We start from the raw sequence: 21,451 nt of genomic DNA on the forward strand, positions 1-21,451 counted from the left end.
ACTTTAGGAAGGCAGTAACTGAGTCCAAACGTGTAGATGGTAAGTGAATGAAATAAGCAGGTGGGTCTTTGCCAGTTAGCTAAACATATCAAAACAGAGAACACTTGTCCCCAAAATGGTGACAGGAGATATAATACCATTGAAATTAAAAGGATCATTAGGGGATATTCTGAAAAGCATATGCCAATAAATTGGAAACTCTAGAAGAAATATATAAATGTCTGGTGCATATGACCTAGCAAAACTGAAGCAAGTGGACATTGAAGGAGGGGAAAAACACTGCTTAGGAGTAATAAACAACACGGAATTGAGATTGAAGCAGTAAAAAAAAAGTCACTCAATAGAGATCTCAGAACCAGAGGAATTCACTAATAAAATTTACCACACTTAAAGAAAATCTACTCAGCAAAACTCTTTCAAATCTACTCTATGAAGTCAGTGTTACCTTGCAAAACCTGATGACAGAGTAAACACAACTATGGACCAACGTCCAATGCAGAAATCTTCATTAAATATTTGCAGAAATTATTAAATAAGCATTCCTCCCTTGTAACCCCTCACACTCTCATGAATTCTTTCTCACTTTTCCTTATGCTATATTTTCTCAGCTGAAAAACAAAAGTATCTTTAAAAAAATTATATATAATGATCAAGTTGACTTCATTCCAAGGAGGATGGCTTAATATATACAAATCAATAACAGTATATAAATACAATCAAGAATAAACATGACATAATCATCTCAATAGATGAAGAAGTAAGTCTCTGATAAAATTCAATATATCTTCATGATCAAAATCTCTCAATAATTATGTATAGAAAGAATATTACAACACAATAAAAGCTATGTGACAAATTCACAGATATCACATCAAATGGAATGAAAATAAAAGCATTTAGTATAAAATCAAACACAAGGTAGAGATTTCTACTCTCTGATTACCATAATGCTTGAAATTCTAGCTGTAATATTAAAAGAGATGAAAGAGTCAGGAAAAAGAAAGGAAGTCAAATTATCCCTTTGTGCAAATGATTCTACACATAGAAAATACTAAATATCCCACCTAAAGACTCTTAAGACAGGTAAATAAATGAAACAAAGCAGGATATGAAACTATACAAAAAAAAAATCAACATCTTTATATACCAATAATAAGTTCCCTGAGACTAGAACCACGAAAAGAATCCCATTCATAAGAACTCAAAATCAAAACAAAACAAAACAACCCATAATAAAGAAACTGAAGACACTAGAAGATGGAATGACCTCATAGGTTCGAGGATGGGGGTGGGGGTTAAAATTGCTAAATCAGCTGTATTGGTTACAGCAATTCCCCTCATTAAACTTTTGCCAATTTGACAAAAGTCAGAGTCATCTGAGAAGAGGCACTTCAATGGAGTAAATACCTCACTGGACTGTCCTATAGGCAAGTCTATGGAGCATTTTCTTGATTAATGATTGATGATGGAGGGCCCAGGCCACTGGGGTGGAGCCAGCTCTAGACCAATGCCCCTGGGGAAAGCAAACCAAAAAAGCCAGGAAGCAGAATTCCTCCATGGCCTCTGCTTTAGTTCCTGCCTCCAGTTCCTGTTCTGACTTCCCTCAATGATGGGCCATAATTTGTAAGGCAAAAACTAAATACTTTCCTCCCTCCAGGTTGCTTTTGATCAGTGCTTTATCACAGCAACCTACAGAGTCAATGCATTTCCCTTCAGAATACTAAAGACATTCATTCTCTACAGAATTAGAAAATACAATACAAAAATTCATACAGAAGCACAAGAGCCTGAATAGCCAAAGCAATCCTGAGAAAAAGAAGCAAGTATCAAAATACCCATTTTCAAAATATACTAAAGGACTACAGTAACAGAAACAGCAGGACAGTAACATTGAAAAACAAAATACAGGTCAAAAGAACAGAAAATGAATAAATAAATAAATAAATAAATAAATAAATAAATAAGCCCATATATCGACAGCTAGTTCTTAGCACAGTTGCCCAAACAATACACTGTAGAAGAGTGTATTAAGTTTGCTTAAGAGCTTCTTAAGCAAATACTGCTAGGAAAACTTATGTCCACATATAGATTTAAAACTAGAATTACTGGGACTGGAGAGGTAACTCTGCTGTTATCTTGCCAGCCCATATACAGAGCTGTTTTTAAGGCTGGTATGTATTACATACCTATAATCCCAGTACTCAGAAGGCTGAGGCAGGAAGACTGAAAGCTAAACCCAAGCCAGGCTACATAGGCAAACTCACACACATGCATGGACAGTGAAACCCTTTCTTTGTACAACCAATATACACTAATTTAAAAACCAAATTAAAAATGGACAACTGAAGAAGAAATAAAGACAAGTTTTAGACTAGAAGCCTCTTTTCATATAAAAAAGAAAAATGGACAACTGAGCTCAACTTCTCAAAAGCACAACTAACTTTTTTACATAAAAAAATAATATCAAAACTATATCAAAATTCTGGGGCTGGAGAGATGGCTCAAAGGTTAAGAGCACTGGCTGTTCTTCCAGAGGTCCTGAGTTCAATTCCCAGCAACCACATGGTGGCTCACAACCATCCAGTATGAGATCTGGTACCCTCTTCTGGTGTGCAGATAAATAAATAAAATCTTAAAAAAAAAAAAACTATCAAAATTCTATCTTATCCTAGCTATTATTGAACAAAACAAAACAAAACAAAAAGAAAAGAAAAAAGAAAAGAAAAAAAACACAAATGTTGGCAATGATGTGAAAAACAAGGAACCCTCACATATCACTGAATATAAAATCAGTGCAGCCATTACAGAAAACAGGATGGAGGTTTCTCAAAACTCTCAAGACAGGATCTACCTTTTGTCCCACATATATGAAGATATGAAGATATGAAGGAAATGAAGTCAGCATGCAAAAAGAAAACACCCAATCACCCATGTTTATTGTGATGCTATTGAAGGCAGTCAAGTTATAGAAACTACTACATCGGACTAAGTACCTATCCACAGATGAGCAGAGAGAGAAATGTTATGGGCATATACACGCGTGTATACACACAGACACACAAAGACACAGACAGACAGACAGACAGACAGACAGACAGACAGACAGACAGACACACACACACACACACACACACACACACACACACACACACACACAGAGTGTGTTATTCAACTAGAAGAAAAACAAATTTGTCATGAGCTCATACAAGTTGGCCTCTGAACAGAACTGGAACACTGTGCTATGTGAAATAACCCATAAACAGAAAAACAATCACATTTCTCTCATATATAGACATTAAAAACAAATTCTGCAAAAGCAGCAGGACTTCAGGGCAAATGACAGAGAAGAGCAGTACAGAAAGTGTAAGAGGGTAGAACAAAGAACAGACAAGATCAAACCATCATATTCATACATGGAAATGTCACAAAGAACAGCATTAATTTGTGCTATTTAATAGGTATGAATTTATATAAAAAAATGGCAATGTATAGTTAACTTATTTAATGCATGATTCATGAAGTACCTTTACTCTTGGTAAAACAATTTAACTTTTTGTTTGTTTGTTTGTTTTTTACCTCAGGTCACCTCTTTCTACTGTGTTCCCAGATTTCACCAATATAGGTGCAGGCAGTAGAGCACTTGGCATTAACTGCATGGAGGCATCAGTGAATCCTTCTGTTGCATTAGTTGGGATTTCCACCAAAGTTAAAATGAATGCTTGTTCATCTTCTCCATCTTGCTGTAGATTAGTAAATAGATTCACTGTCAAAGTTAAAAGTTAGGAAAGAAAAGCTTAACCAAGAAATAGCAGAAAATCATTATTTCATCTCTAAAACAAGTCTCATAACTTACAATACCAAAACTAACTAAAAAAGTAAAATACATCCTCCAACCCCCAACCCCAAAAGCACAGACAGGATATTTTATGTGAAGCATTTATAATTTTGAATAAAACTGGTAAACTCCACACATGTATTTTATGATTGTTATTCTCATTGGCTTATTTTTAAGTCTATTTTGTGTTTTTTCATAGTTACATAAAAGCCAGGTGTAGTGGAACACACCTTAAGTGCCAGCCCTGGAGGTGGGGGTGGGGGGTGAGGGGGTGGCAGGAGTATCTCTGTGAGTTCAAGGCCAGCCCTGTGGTCTACTTAGCAAGCTCCAGAACTACATTGAGAGACCCTTTCTTAAAAAAAAAAAAAAAAAAAAAAAAGTTAAACATAAAAATTATACTACACATTATTTATGACACTTGCTGGAAGCAGCTTTTCATACCTGTTACATCTTGAGAACCGATCATGTTTTCTTGTTGGACTTCAGGAATATTAGCCGGTACAATCTGCTATTTAAAAATATTGAAAAGAAACAAGCTTGAGAAAGTCTGACAATTTAACATATGGTAAAGAGACAGTGTCTCCAACTTCAAGGGTTATCTTAAATGTACAATCCTAAGTATTTTAAAGGTTTTTAGTTGTGTCAATGAACAGCTGACTGACTTACATAAGCTTAAAATATCCTGAATAAATTGTTAAGATTCAAGTATGCTATATTTTTGAAGTGTCAGGGTGGGGATCTAACTCAACTTAGTCCATGTTCCCATTGCGGCAGACACCTGAGTAGGTAAAATCTCAATGGAGATAAACTACTCTCCTTGCCTCCACTGTGGTCCCCTCAGTGAAACAATGCCAACAACTGACTCAAGTAAGGCTCATCAATGGATACCAAAGCTATTGGGTAACAAGACTGGATCTCACTAGACAAATTTCGAGCATAAAGGAGAAAAAATGTCCTTATAACCAAGAAATCTCACAGACACCATCCTAGCCAAGTGATGAGAAAGTTTCTCCACTGATGGGTCAAAGTGACATCACGCCACACAAAAGGAAACACAGCCTTGCCTCTGTAGCAACCCAGCCCTAAAACTGTACAGTGTGATACTACTGAGTCTGAATGCAGCACTCACTGCCACTCCTTTGAAAGACAAAATCTTCATGTATTTATTCATAACAGGCCTATTCAACTGGAAACTGCTTTTCTAGATGGAGAAAAAGAGAAGCACACTACCCATTATCATACTCGATATTCCTTTACCTCTGGCACCTGAAGCATGAGCATGCTGCTGCCTTTAGAGTTTTCTTTGAGGGGCTCTTCAGCAGGACTCTCACCAAGACCCTGACCTGAATCAAGTATGTGTGGCCCAATCTCAGATGAAGCAACCGCAGCAGCTGACATCTGAACCTCTTGCAAGTTCGCCTCTTGATCTTCACTTCTGAAATATTTCAGTACATTATTTTAAGTCAGTCAACCAAACATGAAATTATTTTTAGAACTAGGTATTATCACTTAATGTGATATTTTCAAATTTAAAAACATTAACTACAATAGAATTAGTTTTCAATAAAATTCTTTACAGCTGTGACCTGTGGTAGAAGCTAAGGCACAATATAAAATGTCAGCATTCCTGATCTTTTACCTTGCACTAAGGATTGCTTCTTGAGAAACAGTGGCCCCTTCAACATCATGCACATATGGCAACTGGTGCTGCTCCTCAGTCTCTGTTGGCTCAAGGCTTTTATCTTCTAATTCTATTGCTTTGGAATCATTTTCCTCAGTTTCTTTAAAAACAAACAAGAAAAATACATTTAAGATGTAGTTCAAAATAGTACAGGCAAATCTCTATATTAGAATCACACCCTCTCTTAAAGGATAGATTCATGACCCTTCCAAGTTTCTCATGCTTCAAAAATCAGCACACTCGCATGGCAGAAGAATGGGGTTTGCCAAGCCTTTTGAAAAGTAAACATGACTAATGAAACCTGTATTGATCATATTTCATTCCTAGCTGCCAAATCAACTGCATCTCCTTTTATAGTAATAGCTCTATAGTATAATAATCAAAAGTAGTATAACTAAGGGCTGGCAAGATGGTTCAGTAGCTAGTAGTACCCACCATCAAGACTGAGTTCAATCCTCAAGTTCCACACACAGAGAGTATTGACTCCCACAAGTTGTCATCTGATATTCGCACATTCTCTATGGCACATGCACACCCACCCACACATGCATATACATGCATACACACACACTCATACATACACATGCAATAATAACACATGATTTTAAAGGTAATTACAAACCCACACCCCAAAGGGGGTCAGAAGTGAGTACAAAAGGGTCTGTCAAATTGCACCATACCAAATGTCTTGGAGAGATATAATTTGTGTGACAGGTGAGACAGCTCGGTGGATACTTGCTATCAAGCTTGACAAACCTAGTTCAACCTCTGGGAAGGTTCTCCACAATGGGACAGACTTTGTAGACTTCCTAGGGGAGGCCTTACCCTCTCCAAGGAGCAGATGGGAGATGGGGGGGTGGGGGGAACGGGAGGAGAGGAGGGAACTGGGATTAGAATGGAAAAAAATTTAAAAAATTAAAAAAAAAAGTAAGCAGCAAAAAGAGAAAAAGAAAAAAAAAGAAAAAAAAACAAACAATACTTTTTATTTAGATAGCCTTGATTACCCAGAGTTCGGGTATAGGTATGTTGTCCCTCTCTCATTCTCCCTCCCTCTCAAAATACATGTGAACAAAATATTCACACACATAATTTTTAAAATAAAATTTAAAACTATTTATTATTAGAGGAGTCATACATGCCACGGTGAACATGTGAAGGTCAGAAAACTTTGTGGAATCAGTTCTCTCCTTCCACCTTTACAGAGGTTCCAGAGATGCAACACAGGTCTATAGGCTTATGTGACAAGTGCCTTGACACAATGAGCCATCTCAAAGGCCCCTAAAGTATCTTTGTTAATGTAACTTTGTAAGAGAAAAATTAAACTAACCTCTTTGAATTTCCAATTCTGTCCCTTTGGTAACACAAACACTGGCAACTTCCTGATGACCATCAATCCCACAGATCCCTAAGATCTTCTCAGAATTTGGTTCAGGTAAAATAAAATGACTCTCCATTCTCAAATGTTCAGTAGGCTCTATATTCCTAGTAGAAAAGGGATAAGAGAAAGTTATCAGTTGTGGAAAAGTGCCTTGGCGGTGTCATGCCTAGCGCTAATACTGCTAATATCCCACAATGTGTCTGTCTGTTTGAGCAGAGTATCAGCATGACAAGAGGCTCCCCTAACACTCAAGCTATCTCCTGTTTCAGCATCCAAAAGGATAAAATTATAGGTATGTACTACACCTGGTAAATGTTCATTTCTAAATGCTAAAATTATAATGTAGTTAAGTTTACTAAGAGACTTAAGAAAGTTGAGACCATGTTTCTAAAATAGAATACATATAAACATATTTCACTTAAGTTTCAAGGACACAGAAAACATATTGCTGTGATTTTATATGCAAACCAATAAAACATCATTGGTATCAGTTTATCTTTAATTTATATACAAGCATTACTAGAAGCTAATAACTAAATTAATGGTACTGTTTAATTGTATTTGTTAACTGAATATGAAAATAACCTGGTTGACACAGTGTTCTCCATCACTTCTTCCATCATATCAGCTTCTTCTCTAGCACTTTGTTCCTTGGATACAATCTTGTTTTCCTCAAGTGATGCAGGCGATATACTAATGACAGGTGAAGAAACTTCCTGATAATCATGAACAATTTTGTGATTTACATTATCTGGGCTAAAAGGAACATGACTTTTATCCTTTGAATGAACATCAGGAAATACACATACTCCTACTGCAGAAAAAAAATAGGAAATTAAAAATGACAATATTAGTAGCTGCCTGAATAAAATTAATTTGTCTTAAGCATTTCTCCAAGTAAACTTAATTACTCAACATCCAATAACTATCTAATTTCAGTATTAAATTTGTTCTTTTATGATCCAAATTTATTATCTCACATTTGATTCAAAAAATTTGACTTGTAATCAGCTTAATTAATCCTGTTGCTAAAATTTTGGAGTACTCTAAGTAAAAGCTTGTCTTTTGTTACTTACAATAATTATATACTCTACATAGACTTCAAGAGAGAACACCTTCCTTTACTAGTTTTTGAAAACTGAACTTCATGTACTAGAAATCTGTGACAAGCTCCATTATAATAGTCTACCACTGAGAAAGAAGCCCTACCTGGAACACAAATTAGACTAACCTGAAAAATGCATAGTTATGAACTAACAAGTCCAACAACTAAAATGAATGGCAAATCATCCATTACCAGTCAAAACAATTACCAGTAATACAATTAGCTGTAGTTAAAGATTATAATGAATAAAGACCACAGCTTCTGGGACATGGAATTTAGCTAAGAGTACTTGCCTAGCAAATACAAAGCCTTGGGTTTCATACCCCTTATCACAAAAATAAAAATATTAAAGACTTAGATTGGCATTTCCTTTGGCTCCTTCCACTGGTAGAATAGTTTAGAATAAAAACTCTCAGTAACTACTATTTTCCCCTTCATAGATTTATCAGAGTTATGATAATCATCTCAAGTAGGAACTCCTTTGCTAAAGAAATATCTATAAAGTGATCAATGGTCAGTGGCCTCTATTATACAATGATATTCATGATGGTTACAGGTTATAGGTATACAGGTTGGATACTGACTAGATAAATATTCCATGAATACAAATCTCTCTCCTCTCCTCCCTCTTCTTCTACCTCAAGTTTTGGCTGGCCTGGAGCTTGCTCTGTAGACCAGGCTGGCTGCAAACTCACAGAGATCTGACTGCCTCTGCATTCCAATAGCTAGGGATTAAAGGCCACTAAAAGCCCAGCCTAACTCATTCTTGTATGTTTAGTTATGACCCTAGACTTTTAATAGCTTAGCCAATCTCTCAACCTCAAAATATTCTTTTATTTTAAATTATTTATTTTTATTTTATGTGCATTGGTGTTTATCCTGCATGTATGTCTATGTGAGGGTGTCAGGTCACCTGGAACTGGAGCCACAGACAGCTGTGAGCTGCCATGTGAGTGCTGGGAATTGAACCAGGTACCCTGGAAGAATAGCCAGTGCTCTTAACAATTGAGCCATCTCTCCAGCCCCACCCCCGAAATTATTCTTAATAAACCAACTGCTTCATCTCAGAATTGTTGCCACTACACCTAAAAAGACTATCTTCCATTCTTACCATCACCCTGTTCAGTGATGATCTCTGACTGCAATACTATGTCTCCCATTGCAAGTAAGGTTATGGCAGCTTCCGTGCTTCCATCACTGGGACCTTGAGGAAATACGCCAACATTAAAACAGAAAAGTAAATCTAGCAGTCTCTTTACTCAAGACTCTCTTCAGATATTCCTCTTCTAGTAAACAGTTTCAACAGCCTTCTTACCACCACCATCCTAGTATTAGTGTCACAATGTTCAGGTCATATACTGCATATTTAGAGATAGATCATCAATGTTGACTGCTAATTCCTGAAAACACTTCCTTCACATTTAATAACTTTGTGCAGCTCCAGAGGAGACATCACTATTTCTTTACCTATCATTAACTCTAGGGTCACCTTCTAAAGTTAGTTTCTGAGAATCCCAGTGTCGTATCAAGGTAACAGGTTAATGTCATTGTTCTACACTTTAGCAAGCTGTCCTATTTACTTACTGCCACTGCTAATTACCATGCTACAGGTAACCAATTGGTTTTTTTTTTAAGATTTTATTTATTTATTATGTATATAACATTCTGCTTCCATGTATATCTGCACACCAGAAGAGGGTATCAGATCTCATAATGGATGGTTGTGAGCCACCATGTGGGTGCTGGGAATTGAACTCAGAACCTCTGGAAGAGCAGTCAGTGCTCTTAACCGCTGAGCCATCTCTCCAGCCCAACCAATTAGTTTTAATTAATTCTTTTAACAGTTACCTGGTTCTTCTTGGGTCTGTTCACTCATGACCATTTCCTAAAGAAAGGAAAAATAAGTAACACTGTAAGTGTTTCCCCCAAATAAATGTTCTGGTTATAATAGTAACATTTCTTAATTTCTATTTGATCATAAAGCTTCAGAAATAATAACTTAAAGGCCAAATTCTTTTACATCTCCTGATTTTCTCTGTCTCTCATAATTATATACATCTAACTATTCTTAGATTCTTATAGTCATAACCCTTGAACTCTAGGCCCAGTTTTTACCCAATAAAAAATAAAGTCTGGGAGAGGACACAAACTTTCTACAATGACTGGCTTAAAGTATCACCAATTTTAATAAATGATGCATAGGAGACAGCTGTCCAGAGGCAGCATGAGAAGCTCCACTGATCTGCTGACCAGTAAGATTGCCAAACATTATAGCCTCTGGCATATGTCAATTGATAATTCAGGTGTGTTGACGCACCAGACGAATAATTCACTGATGAAGATAATCCAGTCAACCAAGGCTTATAGAACCACTGACTTAGGAAACCAGTTGCTTGTATCTGTAATTTTTCTCATGTGCCACTTCATTTCTTCCCTAAGAACTGCTATGGGTGTTTTCCCACTGCTTGTGTGTTTATCTCATGAAAATATTCCATCTACTAAGCACACATATAGCTGTGGTGGTCAGGAAGATAATTTCTGCTTAATCTGTATAATAGTGATGAATAGAAATAATACTAGGACATTTTCATTATTCAGACTGACATAGCAAAGTAATAGTTTTCTCAGTCACAAAGACAGTTAATTTTAGACTTCAAAACATATTCAAAGCAAACTGGTTGCCTCTGGAGACGAAGTACTAAAAGACAAGTTCCCAGGAGTCTACCAAGGTCAGGTATGAAATAACGTTAGTGCCAGTTTTTTGCTTGCAAAAAAGCCTGGCAGGTAACATTAAAGACACAACTCCTTGTCTAGCTACTAAGACTTTCTGGACATACTCCCTAATACTCAAGGTTCAGCTCTGTCTAGGAAATAGCTACCTGCATGGCCAAGTGTTACTCACTGGCTGATCCCTAGCGTGAGAAAAACTGTGACATATCTTGTGTTATGAGAATGGGTAGGGCCCTGAAAAATGTAACATATAATTGTCCAGAATCTGGCTGTGAGTGGAACGGTGGTGTAGAAACAGAGGCTGTGTAGACTGATAAGGAAGGTGGTAGGAAGAAGAGAGTAGAGCCAGAGATGTGGAGGCTGTGCAGAGTTAATTAGAGAGAAGCTGCTAATCAGGAAGCTGTGAAGAGCTATGTAGAGGAGCAAGAGTTTTATCAGAGAGGATGTTTTTCAAGCTGAAGTAAAGAGAAAGTTTCCTTTAGAAAGTGTCTGTGTTTTCTAATTTTTCCCTTCAGATAGAAAAAGTCTAACCCTCATGTAAACAATTTTTCCCAAGCCCTCGCAGCATCCATGGGTTTTTGCATACCCTGGTGCTAAATGGAGGCTGCCCCCTCTCCAAGTTAGCCATATTGACCCTAATTCAATGTGTCAAAAAAAAAAAAAAAAAAAAAAAGGACACAAACACATAGGAAGAATGTCAGAAGGCAACGGAAGCCAAGGTTGGAATGCCAAGAAATGACAAAGCACTAGAAATTCCAGAAAAGCGGGAAGAAAAGGGACGTTTCTTCCTCAGATTGACTACAAAAACCTGCTCAAAGTGGCTGTAAAAATGTGGTGCACACACACATGCAGGCAAAACACTCACATAGACTAAATAAAAACAAACATAATTTTTGCTGGTTTTTAAACCCTATCTCTACTATAGGATTTATAACAGTGTAGTTAGTTTTGTGTAGTTGCCGTAAAACTTATTTAACATAGACTTATGCCTCAGAATTTCAGAGCTTTACTAAACAAAACACAAAAATAAGTTTTACAATCAAATGTAAACTCCATGAAAATTCACAAGTTTCAACTACTCATACAAACAGTTCCCTACATGAGAGAAAAAATAAAGTTATGGATATAATCCTGTACTCTTTAGAAGGTAAACAAATGAAAGGCAAAACATGATTACAAATGATTAAAAGGCTTACAAATGATGATGAATGCAAATCTTTTCCTGGTTGCACATCCTGAGTTGTTGCATCCATGTTTGAAAGCTGATGTTCAACAACAGTTACACATCCCATGTCTGTAACATCCATGGTTATCTCAAGCTGTCATAAGAAGTGTTATTATTTCAATTTGACAAATTACAAACATTAAAACATCTCATTTTCCACACAAATAATCAAAATTAAACGTTAAAATGAATATGCCACAATTACACAACTTAAAAAGTAGATTACAATAATTCTTAGTGACTAACAACTTAGCAAAAGTAAAACACTACTTTTCTGAGGGGTTTGAGTCTATTACAAAAATTAATCAAAATCTCTACAGCTAATCTTTTGAGTAGCTGGCATTTCACTTCTCATTCCTTTCACTTTGCCCCAATTTCATCCATTTGCTAACATTTACACAATGCTTTCAAAAATACAAGCATATAAGCACAGAGATACAAAGTTAAATTAGATACATTTGGTTCCTGTCCTCAACAGACTCATTTAAGAAAAAAACATGCTAACTATACACAAAACTAACTGTACAGTATCATAAATATTATAGTAGAGATGACTTACTATGCTTAAAACATTGATCACCTTCTCATTCCTGGTGCAACAATCCTCTCTTCCCACCCCACAGTTCCATGAATCCTGACACCCACTCACTCTTCACTTGACAGTCAGTTAAAGGAATATAATTTTTTAAAAGATTTATTTTATTTAAATATGTGTAGGGGTCAGTACAGATGATCACATCTGAAGAGGCCAATAGAAGGTGCTGGATCTCTCTGAGCTAGAATTACAGGTGTCTGCTGGACATGGAAGCTGAGATCTGTACTATAGTTCTCATGATTGGTCAGCAAGAATCCTTAACTGCTGAGCCATCTCTCCAGCCTAAAAGAAATACAATTTAAACTGTTCCCATTCAACTATCAACACTGTTAGCATGACAGACTCAGTATAATCCAGAGTCCATGTCTACAAGGCCCTAAATTTGATTGCCAGAACAGAAGATACTTTAGTAATTAAGAGACATAACCTAAAGCCTGATTATTGGAAGTTAATTTCACTAGCAATTTGTCTTCACCCAAAATGGTGGTGGTGGCAGGGAGATATACAGATCATACTCCATACAGTATTAACCAGGTTATCCTTCCACAAAAAAACTTTCCTTTGGTATTTTCTTAGTGTATACTAAAACTTACATTCAGTATACTTACTTTCAATAGTATTCAGTTAATTTTAAGAATTCTACTAACTCATTTTACCTTTAGCCATTTAACATGCTATTATTAATTCTAAGTAAATTAAAGGCAGGTTTTCCTTTGCATTAAAAGTATCTTTATAGATTTGAGAATTGCATCATTTCTTAACAAAAGTAGCACAATATTCCTTCAATTGTTTTTCTATCATCGCTACTACCTTAGCAAACTCCTGAATCTGTTTCTACAAAACTGACTCAGATAGCCTGTCCAATAAACCAGCTAAGAAAGGAACGAGAAGAGGAAACTTTAAAGCTAAAGAGTTGCAATGTGAGGCTAGAAATAAGGAAGCAAAGCCTACTCTACTTCATACCGGCTCAAATTAGATGGCTACTGCTTTTTTGTTTGTTTGTTTTTGGAGACAGGGTTACTCTGTGTGGCCATGGCTGTCCTGGAACTCACTCTATAGACCGGCTGGCCTCAAACTCAAGAGATCCTCCTGTCTCTGGACTAAAAGTATGTACTACCAACAAAAAAACAGGAGTGGGGCATATTGCAGCTGTAGAATGATTACTTAAAATGAGGGGCCAGGGAGTGGAAAGGAGAAAGAAAAGAAGGAGGGAGTGAGAATGAGTGAAGGGGGAAAGAGAGGGTGGTGGAGATAAGCAGAAATTGAACACTACTGGTGACAAAGTAAAATGATGTAGTTACTGTGGAAAACTGATATTTTTTTCTTTTTGGCTTAAAAAAACTTAAATACAGAATTACCATGTATTCTAGCAAATCCACTTCTGATTTTATCTCAAAAAGAACTAATAGCAGAGAGGCAAGGACGGGGATGTGGTTCAGTAGGTAGAGATCATGCCAAATATGTAAAGGCCCTGGGTTCCATCTCCAACACCACATACCTGTAATTCCAGCACTTGGGAGGTAGAGGAAAGATTAGAAATTCAAGGTCACCCTAAGCTAAATAGAAACAAGAGTTCCAGTTTTGCAAGATTAGTTCTTTTGGATGGAAAGTAATGATAAGAAAGAAAGAAAAAAAAGAAAGGAAGAAAGGAGGGGGGAGGTGAGGAGAGGAAGAGAAAAAAAGGGAAAGATGGGGGATCTGAGGATATGGTTCTGTTGTAAAGTGCTTGCTTGCCTCATATACATGAAGCTGTAGATTCTATCTTCAACATTTCTTAAACCTGTTGTAGCAGCTCATGGCTGTAGTAATCCCAGCATTGGGGATGTGGACACAGGAGGATCAGAAGTTCAAGGTCAATCTTGCCTACATAGGAAGTTTGAAGGCCAATATACAATGTGAGATACATGAGACCCCCTCCTCAAAACAAAAACAAAAAGAGGAAGAGAGAGATGATTCTATCTTCTCTACCAACCACAACACAGAAAGCCTATTAGAGAGTTCATAGAAAAACATCAGCTAAAACTTTTTTCAAATTAATCAAAAGGAAGTTTGAGCAGCTTACACATACAAGTAGAGATACACAAGTTTCTATCACAGTTAACTGAGTCCCTGGCAAGAGCATGGACTATGACAACTGAGTGAAGGCCACACAGGCCACTTCTGCTGATTCCCTTATGCTGTTTACCAAGTCCTAACTAAACTACTTTTGACAGTGGATAGTTAGAGAAAGGCCTCTTCAGACCTTAACAATCACTAAGAAAAGAAATAAGCATCTGATAAAGGAGATGAAAATGCCAAAAACTGAAAAAAACATAACAAAACAAAACACAAACTACCTCTTCCATTGTTTCCTCGATCTGAGCAGACACTGGTTCAGGGGATCTGAGACCAACAGGTACAAACACGGGTGCTTTGTTTAATTCTTCTGGGGCAAGATGACAGGTTTCTTCCTCATAGTCAGAATCAAAATCCTCAGCATCATCTTCATCCTCTTTCTGAGAAGCCCGAAGAGTCACCAACACAGACTTGGCAGCTCTAGGTTCCTTCTTAGCAGTCTTACCTCGAATTCGTTTCGATCCACGCCCTTTGGTCACACTTGGTTTCATCTTCCTATGTGCTCTTTTCCCACTGTGATCTATCTCACACTCAGAGGCAGAAGACAGAGGTGTTCTTCGATGCGGAGCAGTTTTGGAATAATTTGATTCTTTCAATAGTTGTGGATAGCTGGATGTTTAACCAAAATAACAGTTACAGTCATGTATGCACCAAGATAATCTCAATAAAAGCCAAATTGTTAAGAGTAAAATCTCAGTTCCAACCTTTGAAATAAAGATCCTGGGCTAAGAATATAGCTCAGTGACAGGGCACTTGCCCAGCATGTGAAGCCCTAACTCCAGCATTGGTGATGATGATGACTAGGAAAGACACATCACCTTTTATAATGCTAGAACTGAATGTTGGTCTCAAAAGTCTTACACAAAGTGCTCGTATCCCCAGTCCCACCCATTCTTTTAAAAACATATGCCCTAAAAATAAGAAAGGGATTAACTACTACTTAGTATCTTACTCAGAGTGAATTCTTAGTTATAATTCTATAAGTGATGCACAGTAAGTTTTTAATGCTGGCCTTATACCTTGCTAGGGTGATTAAGATAAACACAAAATTGGAAATAACTGAAAGACAAAATACATGGAACCAATCAATAATGAATATGAGATCAAACAATAGCACTGGTTTATTTTACTGGGTAAACAGATTAGGAAAATAATGTTGTTTTTCAAGAACTTAGATTCCTTCCTCCTTTCTTGAAAATTACGAAAGTACCCTTCCTTACAGTTTACAGCCAAACTAGAATTAGCAATCTAGTTACTGAGGTAATGCACACTATCTTTTGGGAGGAAAAAAAGTACATTGCTACAAATAAAAATAAACAATAGGCTTATAAATAAAGAACAGTACATTAAGGTAGAAGTTCTTTAAGGTATAAGTGTTTTTATTTCCTAGCCTGAGACTCTAAAATAAAACATTACCTAATTTGTTTACTGAGACCGTGCTCTTCAAGCACCAAAGACGATGTAGGATGGTCTTCCACAGTCTCATCCCTAGCACCTCCTGCTGGTGCAGCTTTCAGCTGAGCATCATTTCTGTCAGAACCTGACTCTTCAGGAACTACACAGTCTGTTCGTTCTGAAACCTCCAGAGGTGTCAGAATCTCTGTCTTTTCCTTAAAGAAACAAGCAAAAAAAACGTAATAGTACCATGGAAACAAACTTTATTGATACAGTTTAGCAGTCTGGCCTAGTCCTCTAAACTTAAAAAGCCACAAGTAATCAATTTTCAAATCTGTGTAAGCTTGTAACATCACTAGCTTTTTACAGAAATATGTGCGGCACAAAAGCAAGGACTTTCTCCATCACTCTCCTTCACAACCCTGACACAGCAGACACACTGACAACACTACTTTTCCCACTCTTACGTTTAGAGAAAGCTGGATGTCCAAGTCTCCCTTTGGCAGCACACGGTCCTCTGGTTCTGGGGCTGTCCTCTGATCTGTTGTGTCTTTTTCTATACCTGGTTGTTCTTTTTTATGGTGTGCTCCTCCTAAATTTGGTTTAACCCTTTGGAATCTCCGTCTTATCAACTGTGCTGGACTAGGCACATGAGGTTTATTTTCAGGCCTAGAATGAAGCACAAGTTATGCTGAAGACCAGAACTCTCCATCAATGTAACAACATTAAACAATTATGGATTTAACTGATTCTAAGTTCAAACGATTATATAAACATTGCATTTTATATATGAAACAGAAAACATAAAAGCTTTACAACTTCCATTTTTTTGTATAGCCTGGGAACAGTTTATAGTATTTCCTTCTTTACTTTCATTCACTAGTCCTAGTCTGGTTTCACATAACTTTAAATAATTTTCAGAGAAAAAACAAAGCACTCCAAACTTGCCAAAGTAGCTGAACACAGATTTTATACCAGCACTTTAAACAAAAGCTTCAACTGGGCTACAACCCAAGAACAAATACACAATGGTCTTGCTTGGCAGCAAGTCTACCTTACCACATTCCTGAAATCTCCTGGAAAGGTCTAGTGACAGGCAGTGTCTTAAGGTTCTTAATATAACCCATTTCAGAAAAAAAACAAGGTTTAAACATTCAAAAAAAGCCAAAGCTACCAAGGTAGCTAGAATAGCTACTTAAAGACTTCTGGAAGTATTTCAGTAATGGAGAGGACCTAAATTAGGATGCTGAAAAAAAAAAAAAAAAAACTGATATAGACATAGGAATGTAGCAAAGTGGCCAACAATTTGTTAGCACTGCAAGACACTAAGAGTTCAATCCCTAACACACAGATACAAAGCAAACAATTTATACACACACACACACACACACACACACACACACACACACACACACACACACACTTCATTTACATTAGAAACCAATCCCCAAAGTACAGAGAATCCTACTAAGCAGTCTGTTAGGGAAACTAGTAAGTTCTAGCATGATTATGATGCTGGCTAGTACATTCCAGGTTCAGAAAAGGTATCTGGAAAAACTAATTAAGCTATCACATAGGGCTGAGAGTGTATCTCAGTAGTAGACTCATTAGGTTCAATCTTCAAGGAAAAATGTCATTACATGTGACTCTGGAAACATTTAAGTATAGGGAATGGCAAGGTGCCAGGACCTAGGGAGAGAACCAACTCCTGAAAGCTGTTGTCTGATCACACACCCACAGTAGCGAGTGTCTCTTGCCACAAAACAGTAAGACAAAATTTAAAAAGTATTTAAGAATAAAATATTACTAAGTCCAAAGGAGGCAACAAAATTATGGGCATAAAAACAAGGAATAAGATAATTTTTTTGGTGTCTTGTTTTTTTGAGACAGAGTTTCTGTACATAGTCCTAGATATGGGGACTGAACTCAGAAGGCCTTCTGTGTCTGCCTCCTGAGTGTGGAGATTAATGCCATGTGCCACTGCACCTGGCCCAAAATGAGGTGACTTTAAATCGCATTTAAATAGGCCTGCTGGCACAAGCTTCATCCCAGCTATTAAGGTTCAAACAGAAGAATCACACATTCATGGCTTGCCTGGCCTACAGGCAACTTTAAAGCCAGACTAGGCAGCTTAGTAAAATTCATCTCAGATAAAATAAAAAAGGATTGGGGTATAGCTCAAGAGTAGAACACATGCTTGGCATGTATAAGGCACTGGGTTCAATTAATAGCACTACAAAACACAAAAAACAAACTGCAGAATGCCATTACATAAAACCAATTACACACCAATCAGAAATTGTCTTTGACAAGGTTTATACTTTTCTCATGAAAACCAAACTCACCTTATCTGTTCATCTAAAATACTAGTTTTGTTAATATTTAAGTTTTCTACAGGAACTACATGGCTGTGACTTTCATTCACGCTGTACTCTGAAACTCCAAAGGATACAACTTTAACTTCACTTTCAATGTGAGAGTTCACCTGCAAAGACAAAACTGGGTTAGTGTGATTGGTGTGTGTGTGTGTGTGTGTGTGTGTGGGGTGTGTGGTGTGTGTGTGGGGTGTGTGTGGTATGCGTGTGGGGTGTGTGTGGTGTGTGTGTGGGGTGTGTGTGGTGTGCGTGTGGGGTGTGTGTGTGTGTGGTGTGCGTGCGTGCGTGTGTGTGTGTGTGTGTGTGTGTGTGTGTGTGTGTGTGTGTGTGTGTGTGTGTGTGTTTTCAGGACAGGGTTTCTTTGTGTAACAACCCGGCTATCCTGTTCTGTATACCAGGCTGGCCTCAAACTCAGAGATCTGCCTGCCACTGTCTCCCAAGACCTGGGATTAAAGGTGTGTCTCCTCAGTCCCTACTGCCATGTGATTTATTTTTGAACAGCAAAAAATTTTTAAATATTTTAATCAATAAAATGAGCATTCTGTTTCTACTCTTTGGGATGCTGGGAACTGAACTTGAAAAATCTGCATACACTCTGTCACTGAGTTACATACCTAAGCCACTCAGACTTTTAACATCATGGCCTGAACTGGGCATCCAGTGTTCATGTTAGGTGACCAAACAAGGTGGCCCAGTTCAGATCAAGAAGTGAAACAATTTATTACAGTCCCATGTTTACAAATACTTTAAAAGCTCTAACAAGGGAGTGGGATGAGGACTCAGTAGATAAGAGAGCCTGATCAACAAATACAAGGACCTAAGTTTGGATCCCAAAGACCTACATGAAAGAAGTGGCCAAGAACATGTGTAACCCCAGCACTGGGGGAAAGGTGGACAGCAAAATCCCTGGCACTTACTAGCTTAGCTAAATCAATAAACTCCAGGTTCAAGGAAAGACCCTGTCTGACAAAATAAGGGAAAATACCCTGTATTACCATTTGACCCATGCCTACATACACATGTGCACATACCCAAATACATATGTACATTTACCACACCTGTACACACCAACTCTAAGAGCCATCTGTTATAAAAAGAATTTAAATTAACTGGCACCGATTAGGTATGGGGGAACAGTTCAACTGCACACTGCATGCTCAGCTTGCATGAAGCTCTGGGTTTCATCCCCAGCACCGAAGGATTAACTGCTGTTTTTTACAAGTATTTTTGGTCCAAATGGGGACCACAATGACTTTTAATCTAGGTTTTATCTTAATACACAGAGAAAAGAATGCAAAAGCAAAGACTACTTGAAATTAACATTTTGGGGCATTATACTAGCTAGATTTTTTTTTTCTAGAACCAAAAGACTTATTAAAAAAATTGACTGAGAGCCAGCAAAATGGCTCAAAGAATAAAAGCATAGGCATAAAAACCTGACTCCAATCCTCAGAATTCACATGATAAAAAGTGAGAATGGACTCCCACAAGCTGTACTTTGACCTTGCATATGTGCTGTGGCATGTGTATATACACATGTTCACACATGCAAACACCCCCCCACACACAAATTAAATAAATGTTAAAACTGGACATAGTGGTATACTCCTACAATCGCAGCATTTGGGAGGCAAAGGGAGGTGAATCAGAAACTCAGCCAGACTCAGCCACACACTGAATACAAAAGAAAAAGCAAGAAACTGGCTCAACCGAATAGAATGATGGTGTATCTCTGTAATTACAGCACTCGGGAGGTTGAGGCGGGAGGATAAAGGTTAGTCTCAGCTAAATAATGAGACACCCTCTAAAAGGATAATTAAGAAAGGTTCTTTAAAAGGTTAAATTGTCATTCAAAACAGTACACTTTTATCTATGCAACATGAATGATGTAACTGCGGATGCTTGCTAGAAAAATTCATTACTAAGGGAAAGCTACAAAACTCTTCAGAACATACTAAACAACAAAAAGTTGGAATCAACAACAAGAATGCAGAAGAACAAGCCAAGGCTGAGCTATCATTTGTTGTTTGAGCACGCACTAAGGATCAATTTTCTCACCATCGCCAGGGATGTTTTTGCTTCATCTTTTGGCAGTTCTGATCCTTCATTCTTAGTTATGCCTTCAGCTTCACCTTTTTCTACTACTTGTCTCTGTCTGGCCTTTTGTACATTTGGTCTTGGTCTTTGAAGTCGACCTCTCACTGGTAGAGTAATTTGGACATTTTGCTTTGTTTCCTGTGTGACTACGTTCACCTTCTGAGTCCTAGAAAAAAGGACAGGGAGGATGAATGGGAGCTTGACTTTAGTTGACAACTATAAGAACATGTAACTTGAATTTCCTCCAATAAATACTCATGAAAATATTTTTTTTCAAATCACTCAAGGAAAATATCTTCTCATGTTATAAAACATGTGATATATATATATATATATATATATATGTGCTATAAAAGTTTGGGGAGCCAGCTGGGCGTTGGTGGCGCATGCCTTTAATCCCAGCACTCGGGAGGCAGAGACAGGTGGATCTCTGTGAGTTCGAGGCCAGCCTGGTCTACAGAGCAAGTGCCAGGCTCCAAAGCTACACAGAGAAACCCTGTCTCAAAAATCAGAACAAATGAACAAAAAGTTTGGGGAGCCAAAGGAAAGCATTATTTCAGGTTTGGAGAAGTGGCCAAATGGAAGGAGGACATGGCAATGAGAATGATGCAAAACAAATAATGCTTTATGATTTATGTCACTAGGTTTGTACAACTAACAACGGTTAAAATTTTATCTTATGTACATATATTGCCAAGGCAAGAAATTGTCGTGTGTGTGTGTGTGTGTGTGTGTGTGTGTGTGTGTGTGTGTGTGTGTATACATACATACATATATATATTACTACACTACCTACCTTCCATAAATCTTAAACAGTTAACAATAAAGCATTAAAATGTTCAATCCCATCTAATTTTCAATTTCAGATTGCCTGCCCTATGAATTAAACCAATTATTCTCTATAGCATGCTTTTTAAATA

The 21,451-nt window shown here is 37.3% G+C and overlaps 1 protein-coding gene across 3 annotated transcripts in view; it reads right to left on the minus strand.

Moving 5' to 3' along the window:
• Window positions 1-21,451, minus strand: part of Bdp1 (B double prime 1, subunit of RNA polymerase III transcription initiation factor IIIB) — a 91,802-nt gene that overhangs the window by 19,473 nt on the left and 50,878 nt on the right. For 2 of the 3 annotated variants that reach the window (XM_027401635.2, XM_027401633.2), the window contains exons 21-34: window positions 20,493-20,697; window positions 18,405-18,544; window positions 16,527-16,728; window positions 16,081-16,274; window positions 14,886-15,273; window positions 11,926-12,048; window positions 9,848-9,884; window positions 9,111-9,203; window positions 7,480-7,708; window positions 6,844-6,998; window positions 5,475-5,616; window positions 5,093-5,270; window positions 4,277-4,343; window positions 3,577-3,763 (exon numbers count right to left, since the gene is read on the minus strand). In XM_027401635.2, coding sequence (XP_027257436.1) covers window positions 3,577-3,763; window positions 4,277-4,343; window positions 5,093-5,270; window positions 5,475-5,616; window positions 6,844-6,998; window positions 7,480-7,708; window positions 9,111-9,203; window positions 9,848-9,884; window positions 11,926-12,048; window positions 14,886-15,273; window positions 16,081-16,274; window positions 16,527-16,728; window positions 18,405-18,544; window positions 20,493-20,697 — 2,340 coding nt within the window. The remainder of the gene's footprint in view (window positions 1-3,576; window positions 3,764-4,276; window positions 4,344-5,092; window positions 5,271-5,474; window positions 5,617-6,843; window positions 6,999-7,479; window positions 7,709-9,110; window positions 9,204-9,847; window positions 9,885-11,925; window positions 12,049-14,885; window positions 15,274-16,080; window positions 16,275-16,526; window positions 16,729-18,404; window positions 18,545-20,492; window positions 20,698-21,451) is intronic. The other variant, XM_027401634.2, reaches the window with a different exon arrangement.

The sequence above is a fragment of the Cricetulus griseus genome, chromosome 2, assembly GCF_003668045.3.
Source record: "Cricetulus griseus strain 17A/GY chromosome 2, alternate assembly CriGri-PICRH-1.0, whole genome shotgun sequence".
NCBI lineage: Eukaryota > Metazoa > Chordata > Mammalia > Rodentia > Cricetidae > Cricetulus > Cricetulus griseus.